The sequence below is a fragment of the Panulirus ornatus genome, chromosome 3 (assembly GCF_036320965.1).
Source record: "Panulirus ornatus isolate Po-2019 chromosome 3, ASM3632096v1, whole genome shotgun sequence".
Taxonomy (NCBI): Eukaryota; Metazoa; Arthropoda; class Malacostraca; order Decapoda; family Palinuridae; genus Panulirus; species Panulirus ornatus.
In genome coordinates, this window is record NC_092226.1 from 68,569,561 (window position 1) to 68,583,305 (window position 13,745).

General features: G+C 44.4%; 1 protein-coding gene and 1 long non-coding RNA gene across 6 annotated transcripts in view; one reads left to right on the top strand and one right to left on the bottom strand.

Annotated features, from left to right (window-relative positions):
• LOC139763170 (uncharacterized) overlaps positions 1 to 8,715 on the top strand; it is an 82,019-nt gene extending 73,304 nt beyond the window's left edge. The window contains exon 3 of the long non-coding RNA XR_011716051.1: positions 7,610 to 8,715. This is a non-coding gene — a long non-coding RNA (uncharacterized lncRNA). The remainder of the gene's footprint in view (positions 1 to 7,609) is intronic.
• The window catches only part of LOC139763143 (max dimerization protein 1-like), a 618,467-nt gene that overhangs the window by 34,886 nt on the left and 569,836 nt on the right, over positions 1 to 13,745 (bottom strand). For 3 of the 5 annotated variants that reach the window (XM_071688850.1, XM_071688856.1, XM_071688864.1), the window contains exon 6: positions 3,924 to 3,986. The exons of the other annotated variants lie outside the window; for them this stretch is intronic. In XM_071688850.1, the coding sequence (XP_071544951.1) occupies positions 3,924 to 3,986 (63 nt within the window). The remainder of the gene's footprint in view (positions 1 to 3,923; positions 3,987 to 13,745) is intronic. 5 annotated transcript variants of the gene reach the window in all.

Sequence of the window (13,745 nt, forward strand, 5' to 3'; positions counted from 1 at the left end):
TCACTGGTGGGACCACTGTGTATCTCCCTCAAGATGATAACCTAAATTTTATTAAGCACAACTGTCTGCTAGCACTACATGACATCAGCAGTCTTCCACTGAGCTCTTAATATGTCATCCTCTGTGGAATGTCCAACTGTGCCCAGTTGTGGATGAAGTACACTACCTTCTACACAGGCTTTGTAGAAGCTCTCAGATGCTGGAAGTTGTGGAGCTATAGATCCTGGTTCTCCTATACCTGTCTGGTGTCTTGTTTCGATAATGACCGTCCTGGAGACAACTGTGTTTGGTGATTTCTCTCCTGTAGTGGTCTCCAGTAATTTTGCTCTGAACAACTCGGACTCTGAATGAGGCTGGGTTCCAAGACTAATAGGGTTGTTGGAGTTCTTTGTATGCAAGGAAACTCTTGACAATCCTGGGTCCACTGCTGCTTCTACATCAGGCTGTGCAGCGGTAAACAAAGTGCTTGACGAACCTGTGGTATTAAGTGCAGAGTCCTATGAAACGCCTTAGCTACCCCTATGATAACTAGTATGGGTCATGGGAAAAATGATTTCATCTCAAAAAACAGAGCACCCTTTGTTTTTTTTTTCTGGTGCACAGCATGGATCCTGCTGAAGACTTATGCAGGCCTCTCTCTCTCTCTCTCTCTCTCTCTCTCTCTCTCTCTCTCTCTCTCTAGCTGGAACATCCTCACAATGACGGTGTCATGGTACACAAAGGTGCTCTTCCACTGGAGGCTTTAAGAGCTTAAGATCAGATCCATCTGACACTAAAAGCTAACGGTGCACTGCACAAAACTAACGCGGTCCCTGGACAAAAGCAAATGCTGTTTACGTGTCTTCATATACCATCCTGACCTGCTGATATCATGTCAAGGCGTCTGATCTATCCATTCTGAGCGATGGGTACCAATCCTTGATAGTTATCCCAATTCCAGCTCCGTCATCAACGCATTACTTCACATACCTGTCCTTGACGTGGGATACTATCTACCAGCCTCGCTATCGATGGCAGTCAGTTATCAATAGACAACTGACTGTGTCCTGCAGGCAGGAACAAGACCAACAATAGTATAACGGTATGAAGCACCTGTAGTACGAGTCTTGATCATAACCAGTTATCCAATCACGCGGTGTCATGTACATAAGCATTCAGTAGCACTGTAATAGGCCTGGAGGCGAATACTCAAGACCCTATGACCTCGACCTTTCAACTTAACCTCGAAAGCAATCAGGTCCATATATTCAACCACCTAATTACGATGTGTAAACACGGCTGAGAAGCTAGCACACACACGGCTATCAATAACAATCTTTACGAAACTGAAAGCAGCCGATGTAGTAAATGAAATATGAAAAGTCAGTGCCATAGACTTCACACTGAAGTCCAAGTTTAGTTAATGACAACACACAAACTGACTGATTGTGTGTGTATTTTTTCTTCCACCCAAGTCGGTGAGTTGTGTGACATGCCGGAGCTCTGAATGGTAGGAAACGGTTACACGAACACCGTGATGGTCGGCTCAGTCAAACTGGAGTGAGCGAGTCGGGTATGCTGGTCTTAATTAGGCTGGTTCGCCTGGAGGTTAGGCTACGTTCCTCGCCGCCACCACCTCGTATGACGATGACACAATCGCCTCTTTCATTTGTGCGCAGTTGATTTATGTTTGCCCAACGTCGAGAGACCGTCTCAGCCTTGAGCTGTGTTGTCTCACATGAAGAAGGAAAGGGATGGATCATGCATGTCCAATAATGTGCTACACGTCTCTCAAGTATAGGAATTACCCATACACGCCCTTAATGTCTCGAGGACAAGCATCCAAGTCATACGAAATTATTTTACACTAAAAGTTTTACAAACGAGTACTTGAAAATAATTAAATGTAGATGGGTGTGGGAATCAAGTGCCAAAATGTAAACAAAGAAGAATTTAAGATTGCAGATTAATGTAGCGAAATGACAAAAAAGAATTCACACAAGTAAAGGGAAGGGTGCAGTTGCCACGGGAAAAGAATAAAATTACAAGTCCAACTTAAATTACTGGCACAGGTCGTGTGTGTTCTCTTAATGCCATTACTGACACAGGCTGGGTGTGTGTTCTCAAGGTGTCATTTACCAGCAAAAGTCGGGCCCGGGTATGTGTGAATGTGGTGGGCTCTGGTGTGTGTGTTGCTGTTGTTGGTAATGTGCTCATGTTTTGTGGTGGTGATGGCAGTGATGGAGGTCGGTGTGTTAATAGGTGGGGCGGAGGATCTGGAGATGTGGGTGGTGTTGGAGATGACGACTCGGCTACGGGTAGGGGTGGTACTAAAGTGGAGGTTCTGATAGTGGGAGGGGGTAATGCTGGAGGTAAGAGAACGCCATGTCGGTGGAAATAGTGATGAAGACGTTTCCTTGATGTAGGGGGTCAGAGATGGTGGGAGAATTTAAAGGCTGAGTATTGCGCTGCTTGGAAAATAATCAGATAAACTTTCATCTAAATCACTTATCAACAATGAGCTGGTCTAACCAGTACAATTCCTGCTACGCGCTTAATGAAAGAAAGACTTTGAAGAATGAAAAAAAAAAAAAAAACCGCATTACGTATCTTTCATTTACTTGGTGATGTAGCTACTATACTCAGAATGGCGAAAACACCCAGACAAAAAATGTTGAGATTATGAATGCACGCAAGGGGGAGAAAATGGGTTAAATTACATTCCCTACAGAAGGTAAGCTGTGACAAAATGAGGAGGAACGTTATATCGAAGCCTGACGCGTCGCTGGTCGTGTGACGTTCGCCACCACACGCATGTTCCTCCAACTTTGGTGACAAACGGCAGGAAGATTATTAGTGTAAGATGATCGGCGGCCTCCCGTCTCATCTAAATTCTAGATCGGAGATAATACCTCTCCAACCATCTGCTCCTTCAATCATCTGTTACTCTCTCGGTGAGGGTTACAGTCTTCACAACAATCCTTAAATACCTCCGAAGTCCATAAAAGACTGAAATACCCGTCAAAGAACAGTGTAAGGGAGTAGGTCATGTAGAGGTGGTGTGTGTGGCACGACGCTGAAGCATAGCACTTCAGGAATATACGAGCCAAGAGTGGGGAAAAAAGTACGGTGACCAGACTCAAAGAAATAAGAATAGTACGAGCTAGGCTGCATGAATATGCTGACGAACGATGTCGCTGGGCCCGCCACCTCCAAACAGATTCAATGAACAGAGGAGCAATACGACAGTGTGGTCCCAGACCAAGCTGTGAGACATGGGGTAGCAGACCACCGAAACCATTGTAAATCATACGTTAGATAAGGTAAGGTCCCAGGCCCAGCTGTAGGGGGTTACGAAGACCAACACCATCGTAAGGTATACGTTAGGTAAGTTCTTAAATCGAGTTGTATGGGGTAGAAGACCTCCGAAACCATCGTAAGGTATACGTTAGAAAGGGATAGGTTCCAGATCAAGCAGTAGGGATCAAAAGACCTTCGAAACCATCGTAAGGTATAAGTTAGGTAAGGTAAGCTCCCAGACCCAGCTGTATGGGTAGAAGACCTCCGAAACCATCGTAAGAGTGTATGTAAGGTAAGGAAAGATCCCAGACCAAGGAGGTGGGTTAGTAACCACCGTAAGGGAAGAAGGTATGGTCCCAGACCCAGCTGTGAGGTTAGAACCATCATATGGTATACCAAAGTAAATGGTACAGAAATATTGGTTGGCATTTGCACCGCGACGGAATAAACCTGAGAGGCCAAGACACCTAGGGTCTGAAGACCTGATCGCTGGTGTTCCTCACTAGCCAACTGGCCCAAACACCACACTGCTTAGTAATGTACACAGGGAGGGGAGGTCGGGATGGGGCGGCGTATCGCATCCCCTGGCGCTTGCCACCCGGGCGAGACGCGCACCCCCCTTGAACGGAGCTAGGAAAACTCACCGGTGTCGGCAGTGTGCGGCGCCGGGCATCCTGGTAGGGGTGACACAGCCTTGAACAGCTCACCTGTAAGTACAAAGCACACCTTCACACATCGCTTCAGGCGCCCTCCCGCGCGGACACACATACATCAACATATTTACGCTTCACTACTACAGTATAACACACCAGCAGATGATGGTATATATATATATATATATATATATATATATATATATATATATATATATATATATATATATATATATGTATCATCATCATAATTATCCGAACGTTACCATGGCCTCTTCCCAAAGGTTCCTGAGACCCAAATAGGAGGGAAAGTAGACTTCTTTGGAGTGAGAAGATCTTTGACGATGCTGTACTCCCAGTGATACAGCCTCGCCAAGGGGGATATATATATATATATATATATATATATATATATATATATATATATATATATATATATATATATACCAAGAGGGGGGGAAAATAATATCTAACTACATGTTCAAAAGGTACTTCAACAGAGGTAATACAATATAAAACTGTATATTAAGCATAAATTTCAAAATAATATGATTTTGTCTAAACTAGAGATTCTGGGATTCCTGATCAAATCCCACAAATATCTAAATATCTACACAAATTAATAGGCTCTCTTAAGTATACACACACACACGTCATTTATAATGTGTGTGGATGCCACTTTACAGCTTTTTTTTTTTTAATGTTCAAGGCTCCAGTCACGGACAAAAGTCCACATCAAAGCCGAGCCTTACTTGAGATGTAGAGAGAATTATGAAACGGTAAAAAAAGAAAACACATGGGGAAGTATTTACGAATTTTGGAGAGAACTGAACACCTGTCTAGAAATGTGCCAGGTCATAGTGATTGGGAAGACATGAGAAGGTCGAGAGTTCCAAAGCTTTAACGTGTAGGGTCTAGTTAGTGGTGGTACACAAGCTGCCAGCTCTAGGAAGCAAAAACCAAAGTAATATCTAAAGAATAGGAAAAAGTGGGCCAACACTGTGGAGCAGGGTAAGGGGGTCAAGTTTGGAAGTTAGCCTGGGACATTTCATAAGTAGGAACGCCTTCGACTCAACGCTGCGTCATGTAAGGATGCAAAGTTAGAATCATCCTAAATGTGAGAGCAGCACTCCAAACAAGGACGAATCAACCCCTTGCATAAATGGAGCAACTGCTAAGAAGAGTAGTGTTTCGATTTCTAAATAGAACACCCAGTTTTTTAAAGGCAGACTCACCTATTCTTGTAATGTGGGGTTTCCAAGAAAGAGTGGATGTTACAGTAATACCAAGTACGTTCACTGAGTCACAGAACCATCTAAGGAGAGACGAAGGTTGTGAGGAGGTTTCGATAGAGAGATGGGTAGAAACTGCGTTTTGGAGACATTAAACTTATCAAGATTTTGTGTACCCCACTGAGATATCCTGTCCAAGTCTGAGTTTACTGATGAAGTTGTGTCAAGACAGAAATACAGATCGAGTGAGAAAAGAGCAAGCAGAATTTAAGGATGCAAATGAATGCAGTATTGAATTACTTGTGGAAGAAAGGGAATCTTTGAAAAACGGAGAAAAAGTGTAGGGGGGAGGACAGAACCTTGAGAGACTGCTGTTGATGGAGAAAAGGGGAGGCTCATCCATCAACAACTACAGAGATAGATCGGCCGGAGAGGAAGAGATATGAAGGAGCAAAGTGAGGGAGGGAAGCCAGAAGAGGGGAGTTTTGAGATGAGACCCCGATGCCACAACCTATCAAAAGCCTTAGATATGTTAAGGGCAACTACACATGACCCCAGAATCTTTCAGGGAAGAAGACCAGACATTAGTAACATAGAAAAGAACATCACCAGTGGATCTCGCCTAACGAAAGCCATTCTGGTTGTCATAGAGAAGACTGTGATTTTCGAGGCGTTTAAGGATATGGGAGTTGAGGAGAGATTCAAACACTTTGGATATGGAAGACGTCAAAGCAACAGGACGAGAGTTTGAGGGGTCAGAACGGTCACCCTACTTAGGGATGGGATGCATCAATGCATGCTTGCAAGGAGAAGGTAAAGTTTTGTTCTTTTAAACAAACGGAACAGACGAGCAAGCACAGGTGCAAGTTCAGAGGCACACTCTTTCGATACACGGGAATGGATGCCATCAGAACCATAAGCCATGCTTGTGTCCAGAGAAAGAAGCGCTTTTCGGAGAGTCCAAAAAGAGAATACGGGAAGGGGAACTGGATTAGTAAGAGGAACAAGAGGTGGGTGAAGGTATTTCATGCAGTCTGTGACTATCCCAGCGCGTCACACCGCCAGACCCGGTTAACAGGGCGTTCAAGCACGTCATGTTACACGACCCAGGTGGCATGGCGCCCTGACACCAGATCCAGTGACAGCAGGGCGTCCCAGCGTGTCACACACTCAGAACCGTTTAGAAGCACGTCACACCATCCGACTTTTCTCTGTGCTTGAGCGGGGGGAAAAAAAAAAAAAACGATCTAGATACGAGGTCGTTGGGGAAGACTGCGGTTTATTACCGAACTTACAAACCCGTTCTGAAATGAAAGACCAGTCAAGAGTTCCGGGGTCCGAAACGAAATGTCTGATCGTTCAATTAGTAAGTTCTCTAGACCGAAAGCCAGCGCGAGAAATCGGATGAGATTCTGTGAACTCTATGTGATACTAATGTGAAAATGATGTTCACAATTTACAGCATAAAATGCTGTGAGTCATTATGACAGCTCAAACCACACAAAGCATAAAGAAGTTTAAAAAGTTTAACAGCAGAAAATGTCTAAGTGCGTAAAACTCCCTCCCCGTACAGTACATGTGTGCAATTACAGACATGAAATAATCACACACACACACACACACAAGTGGTTTATTTAACTACTGATCTTGAGACAGTTTTCAGTCATGTAACCTGATCATACTGCGATTCCTGAAGGCCAAAAATGTTCGTAAGTCGATCGACCAAGAGGAACACAAAACATCACTGGTGAAACACGGAACCGAATTCCATCATCCCCCCCCCCCCCTAATGAAGACGATGGCTTTCCCTCAAAACAGTTGCCTGTAAATGTTTTACAAAGTGGTCACTTCTGCCACATCAAACTTAGTAAATACTGACAGCCCTAATCTACGGACTATTAAAATCAATTTACTACACTTTCATGTTCGGTCGTGACCTGTATGCCAGGGGAGACGAGTACACTAAACTTACACACAAGAAACTTGCTCAAAAGAGAAACTTGTGCGAAGAGTTAGTCCGGTGCAATACAGGACGATGTTTTGCTCCGACTCAACCTACCGCAAGAGAGAATTTCTTGAACTAATTACTCCGCTGGGAGCCGGGCACTGGTCTGCAACACGCTAACGTGAAAATAAAAAAGGATTTTTGGTTTCAAGTGATGAGGCAATTCCATATAAGGTTAGCTATCTCATCCCCCTCGCACAGCTCTTGGAAAATGCGACTGAACGTTTGGAAACGCTGTGCCTGAATATACGTCTATCTCCGTGTTCCGAACGGCTAGGCTATAACTCTTAATCTGAGTTCATTAAAGTCGCCTACATTCCATCCGTATAACACAGTTTCCTTCATATATTGGAAGGTCAACATTTGAATCTTTTCCACACCTTTATTTTTTTAGGGGTAATGACACCATTTTCAGGGCAATTTTTTTTTTTTCTTTCCAGGGGCGCTACATCAGCCTCCATTTGGACTATATTTCATCGTCGTTTCCACGGAGATAAAGTCTTACAATCACATCATCGAGATTAATATACATATAATCATTGAGAGAGACCCCTAGAAGAAAAGTAAAAACTGTTGCTAAAGTAAATCATCTTTCGAATCATTTCCTCAGATAGGACGGTCGAAGTCTGACAAAAGACTTACTATGCATGAAAATTCACTCATGCAAAATTAATCAGCCAACACCAGCAGTCACCGACTCAAAACCCATCAATAATACCTATTCAGTCATCGTCGTACTGTCTTAGCAATAGGGTTCATCCACAGTGTAAACATCCAAGCCTCATCCAGAACGGTTCCGGGCAACACCGCACACTAGTGTAAAACGTGCCACGCAACACATTACGTCATCCACCAGCGATATCATACAACCCACACATCATTATAGTAGGCATACCAACGAAGCTACAACCTTAACCTAACCTCACAGTGTGGCTCGGCATCCCGTGCCAACACTGTAAGGTCTCCAGTCGTTCGCGGCTCAGGAAAGGTCCTGAGAAGGGCAACAAAGATGGTATCAGAATTAAGACGTCCAAGTTACTGGGAAAGGCTAAAAGGCTTTAAATCTGCCGACCTTGGAAGAGAGAAGAGTGGGGGATAACCTGATCACATCCTTAAAGCGTCTTAAGTGGACTGATGCCGTGGTCTGTAAACTGTTTCTTCGAGAGATGCAGGGATGAATGGAAAAGAATGACTAAGGACATGGGTAATGGAGAGAGAAAATTCAAGTGCAAAACTCCCTTCCCGCACTGTACAAACAGGTAATTATAACAGCACAACAGCAAAGTACGTACAGAACAACTGTACCACATTAAACCTCACTAATTATAACTTACACCACAAAACCCGTTGTATAATTATTCCCAATCTTCTAAGGTCCTCAAACTTCACTTCAATTTACATATTTACATGTCCTAATTTCCCCTCTCGTCGAACCCAGAGAAAATCTTCACTTTACCCGAAGACCATCATCGACAATAAGAAAGTTGGTGAAACTTTCCCCAGTTTTCCCACCCATATACTCGACACGAGCACTGTCCAACCTATATGATGAAATCCATGAGTTATCTCAATCGAAAATAAATGAGGAATAATACAGGTATGGGGGTACACCATCACAGCTACAAGTCTCCACACTAGAATAAATATATATATATATATATATATATATATATATATATATATATATATATATATATATATATATATATATCAAATGTGGTCAAAAGGGCTCGAGGCAAGGCTTAAGCCTAACGGACACCAATATATCTTGCCTTCCCCTCCGCACCCACCCCATGCCACTCGCTCCTGCCGACACAAATATAGAAAATAAATTATAGAGGTGATGGTCCTGTTTACGATGGTGTCGGCCGTGGTGGCTATGGTGATAGCAACGATGCTGGCAGTGGTATATTGGAGGTGGCGTTAACCGCTCGGCCAACAATGGCGGGGACAACACAGTGCGTTGATACGTCATGACAATATCGAACGTGGCATCCTTCAAGGTTGTTAACGCTGGCCGCAACGACATTGACGGGAGGCATCATTTTCTTTTTATTCTATTTTTTTCTATTTTTTAGAAGAAAAGGAAGAATTTGAGCTGAAGAAGAGCATAGAGAATCTTTGGAACACTGACTGAGCAGTGTCTCGCCAAAGCGACGCCACTTCCTTTCTATCCAACGTTCATAATATCCGTGCATGTACGAGAATGGATTTAATACATATTATAAGACTGTCTGCGACATACATCAAACCTAATGCATATATATATATATATATATATATATATATATATATATATATATATATATATATATATATATATACATACGATATTTTAGCAATATATACGATCTTTTAGAAAGTGTTAAATCCATTACATAACGCGGGCAGTGTTGCCAAACGCGCCCCAATCTAACCTACCCTCACCAATCTTAACCACCCCCCTCACCCCACTCCCTCCCTCGCCCCTCATGACACCGACATGGTCATCTCTCCTCCCCCCTCTCTATACTGGGCTCGCTGCAGTACTAACTTTTTAATTGGAACATTTGGGCAATATGGAGGCCGATGGTACCCAATGGAGGAGAAGGTAATAAAGCCGCGCACTGCCTCGGTAAATACTTGAAAGCTGGCACATTACCACGGACCGCTAGGTCATAACCCTTGATGCAACCTATTCGCTCCCCACCACCAGTTATTATCCAAAAATTATATATATATATATATATATATATATATATATATATATATATATATATATATATATATCAATTTTCATGAGTCCTGCTGTCACCCAGGGCATTTCTGAAGGCTCCTGAAGCCCAAAGGCTGCGCTATGTCCAGTAGTAGGGAAATGAAGACTCCGTTGGAGAAAGAAGTTCTTGGAGAACTGTACAAAGGAAAAGTCCTTAGGATCGTGCCTCGCCAAAGGTGACTCTTCACTCGCGGTGTCGCCTACTGCAATAGCAGCCATTAATTCATCTATCTATCTATCTAGCTACCTACCTACCTATCTATCTATATATACAAAGACAGAGAGTAATTCCTTACGGAAAGAGAGAGAGAGAGAGAGAGAGAGAGAGAGAGAGAGAGAGAGAGAGAGAGAGAGAGAGAGAGAGAGAGACCTCACATACTCCTGAAATGTCGAGTGAGGGAATTTCCTCATCGGCTCTGTATCTATCGGATGATCAACGACGACACACACACATCCCAGGCTCAATATAACGAGGAGCATTTTTCCTCCTTAGGCTGCTTTCCGCGTCGTGAACTACAACAGGCCGGATGGCTGGCGCTGAGAAATTGTCCACCACACAATAAGCACATCTCAACCTTCATAACTATTTTGCCTGTCAGTCACGAGTCCTCCAGTTCTTCCAGTTGACGGCAAAACGAGGCGATGATACACCGTCCTCAGAACTCGGCCTAAACAAAGAATTTATGAATGTTTTCGACACATCCCCGTAGAGTTCTTCAGAGTATTATGATAACGAAGATACGACTGCCAGAGCCTCCCAAACCGCGGTCCTGGGTAGCAATCACGACTCTAACGGCACGGATGTCCCTCATCCATGCAAAACACACACACACACACACACACACACACACACACACACACACACACACACACACACACACACATACACGGCAACACGAGTATAAAACTCTCTCCCAGTAACACACAAATGGTAATCAGACACACACACACACACACAAAGCAGGGTCTGGGGTGACCAGTTTCCCACAGGGATGTGGCAGCCACAGAGCTGGTCAAGGAAAAGGGCAACTTTAACTTTGGTTCACATCCCTTGAGAAAAAAAAAACACATGACGTTTGTCTGTTCCATTTCAGCTTTCTCTCCTAAATCCGGTACATACGTGTCTATGTAGTTTACCCACTGCAACACCACGTCTTAATATCTACGTGTGCAGTCGTATGTTGATGGCTGATGCCATATCCTCGTACATTATACACTTCCTTTAGCCAATCTTGACGGGGACTACAGCTTAATCACCATCAACCTACCATAATATTCCACGTAGATATAGATCTCCGCTTGGTTATTCAGAAAATTTGCGAGTCCTTCCAAGCTAGAATCAAGAGAGAAGAGAGAGAGAGATACGGGGAAAAGGCTCCATGACTGGCCCCGGCAAGGCGTTTTAGTTTACATGACGTCCTCCAGATGGCACCTCCGTACGGCAGGCCGTGTTTATACCTAACCTTCGAGCAACGCGCTGCTCGCATCACATGGGGGCCTCACCCTCTTTGTGGTAGTTTACTTCTAACCTCGCCAATTCTGCTGCTACGGAGGGACTGTGGTAGGCTTTGGCAGGGTTGTGGTAGGATATGGCAGAGTCTATGCTTGTCAAAGAAGAAAACGGGGTAAAATAACGTTAGCGAGGCTGATGAGGGGGAGTGGAAGATAAGAAGGTGACGACTTAAAGCTACGCCGGGAGAAGCACTTGTACGATTCCTATGGGTAGTGGTAATGATGGGTTGCATGAGGGACCGATGCAACTGGGGGTGTGTGGTGATGGGTTTCATGGGTTTCTGATGCAACTGGGGTGTGTGCTAATAGGTTTCACGGAGGGAGTGATGAATGGGAAGCGTTTGGTGATGGGTTGTAATGGCTGGATGATACACATGGGGTCACTGATGAATAAGGGTGTGTGGTGAAGGGTTTCATGAAGAAATGATGATGGATGGGATGGGGCATGTGGTAATGGGTTCCGATGATAGGGGGTTGTATGGAAGGTACGTGTTGATGGCATCAGGGAGAGCCTTATAAAAGAATGGTGAGAGAGAGAGAGAGAGAGAGAGAGAGAGAGAGAGAGAGAGAGAGAGAGAGAGAGAGAGAGAGAGAGAGAGAGAGAGAAGGCTTTCAAATTCTAAATACACATTTTTTTACCCCTACAAGGCAGCAAAATTAAAATTCTGAGACAGCTGGATTTTAGTCATCCTTTTCCCCCTTTCTCGGAAGAAAGCCTTCGGGAAATATAACAATGGGTGGGATGGTCTCACACACTAGGTGTAAAACAGAGGAGTTTTGAGTCTTAATACACCCAACTCCGAGGGCTAAAATCTCCACCCTAATCAGATTATCACAGAGAAAAAAATACACTCTGAAATAGTAATTTCAGGTCACCAACAATCAGTCAATCAATTTACTACATTAACGGTTTAAGAATGTAGAGGAGGAGTGGCATCACTTTGGAAATGAATGGGTGAACGTTAACTGACATCCCACTGGAGCTCTCACTGGGGAAACACTCACGTGATACCTGGGTCTGGGAGTGTAGCAAGACATACCTATGGCAGATGAAAGAGACGAGTGGAAACAGGACGGGATGGTAGCGAGTTCAAGAAAGGGTGTGTAGAGAAAGGGAATGAATAAGACATATAATCATGGGAGAGATCAAATATAAATTTGGGGAAATGCAGAATAAACGCCATTTAAAAATAGACGTTTATAAAAAACTCGAGTAAAAAGGGCATTTTAATATGGACGTTTTTTTTTTTTACATAGGATCCATGCTCGAGATTCCTCGGCGCACCTGAGTGATATTCATATGCAGTTCAACAGAGCGCCTCCTTGGCATTGTGAGGATGAGCGTAAAGGAGCATATTCCCTCATAACGCCTCCTCCAAGACCTCGTACCTTCAACTCACCAGGAATGGCGGAGTTGTGTCTGAGGTCGGTGGGCAGAGGAGGTCTTTCCAGCCATGACCCTGGGTCTCCTAGGCTTTGGCTGCCTGGTAAGGAAGGCTCGACGGCGTTCGAGGCCTTACATACCACCTTCACGCCCTTAATTTCCAAGGCTCTTCTGTCTCTACTCCTCTATAGCCCCCGTCTGGGACCAAAGTCCTTCACCGCTACCTCCCGGAATCATCTAGTCGAGCAGGCTGCTGGGGGCAGTGGTCCAGAGGGCCGGTCAGGTACATATGACTCTACAGTCATCCATACATGTCCTACCCAATAGGGTATATATATGGTTTAATGGAGTCTAGAGTGACGAACTTCTCATTTTGTATTTTGGAGAACAGACGACTTCCAGTGATCAGCGAAGTTGTGGTAGGTGTGTTAATGTTGAGGGATCACTCCGTCGCCTCTACCAGGTGTTCGAGGAGTGTTAATGTTGGAGGATCACTCCGTCGCCTCTACCAGGTGTTGGAGGAGTGCTAATGTTGGAGGATCACTCCGTCGCCTCTACCAGGTGTTGGAGGATCGTCTTGAATCCCCTCTAAAGCCTGTCTTCAACGAGCTACTAAACCTTGTCCCCCCATCCCCACCCTGGTCGCTTGGGGAGGGGAGGGGAGGTAAAAAAAAAAAAAACCTCTCTTGCCCCTTCTTTTTCTCCCCCTCTCTCTAGTGCCCCAGGCCCAGATCCCCAGACCCCCGCCGCCCGCTCCCTTCTCCATGATGAGCCTCGTTACCTCAACAACACGGACGCCGCTGCGCCCTACCATGCTACTCACGCACAACTATCTTCCCACTGCAAATTGTATGCTCCACCACCACCACAAACACACTGCCACTGAAATAATCCCAGGGGAATAATATATACATATATATATATA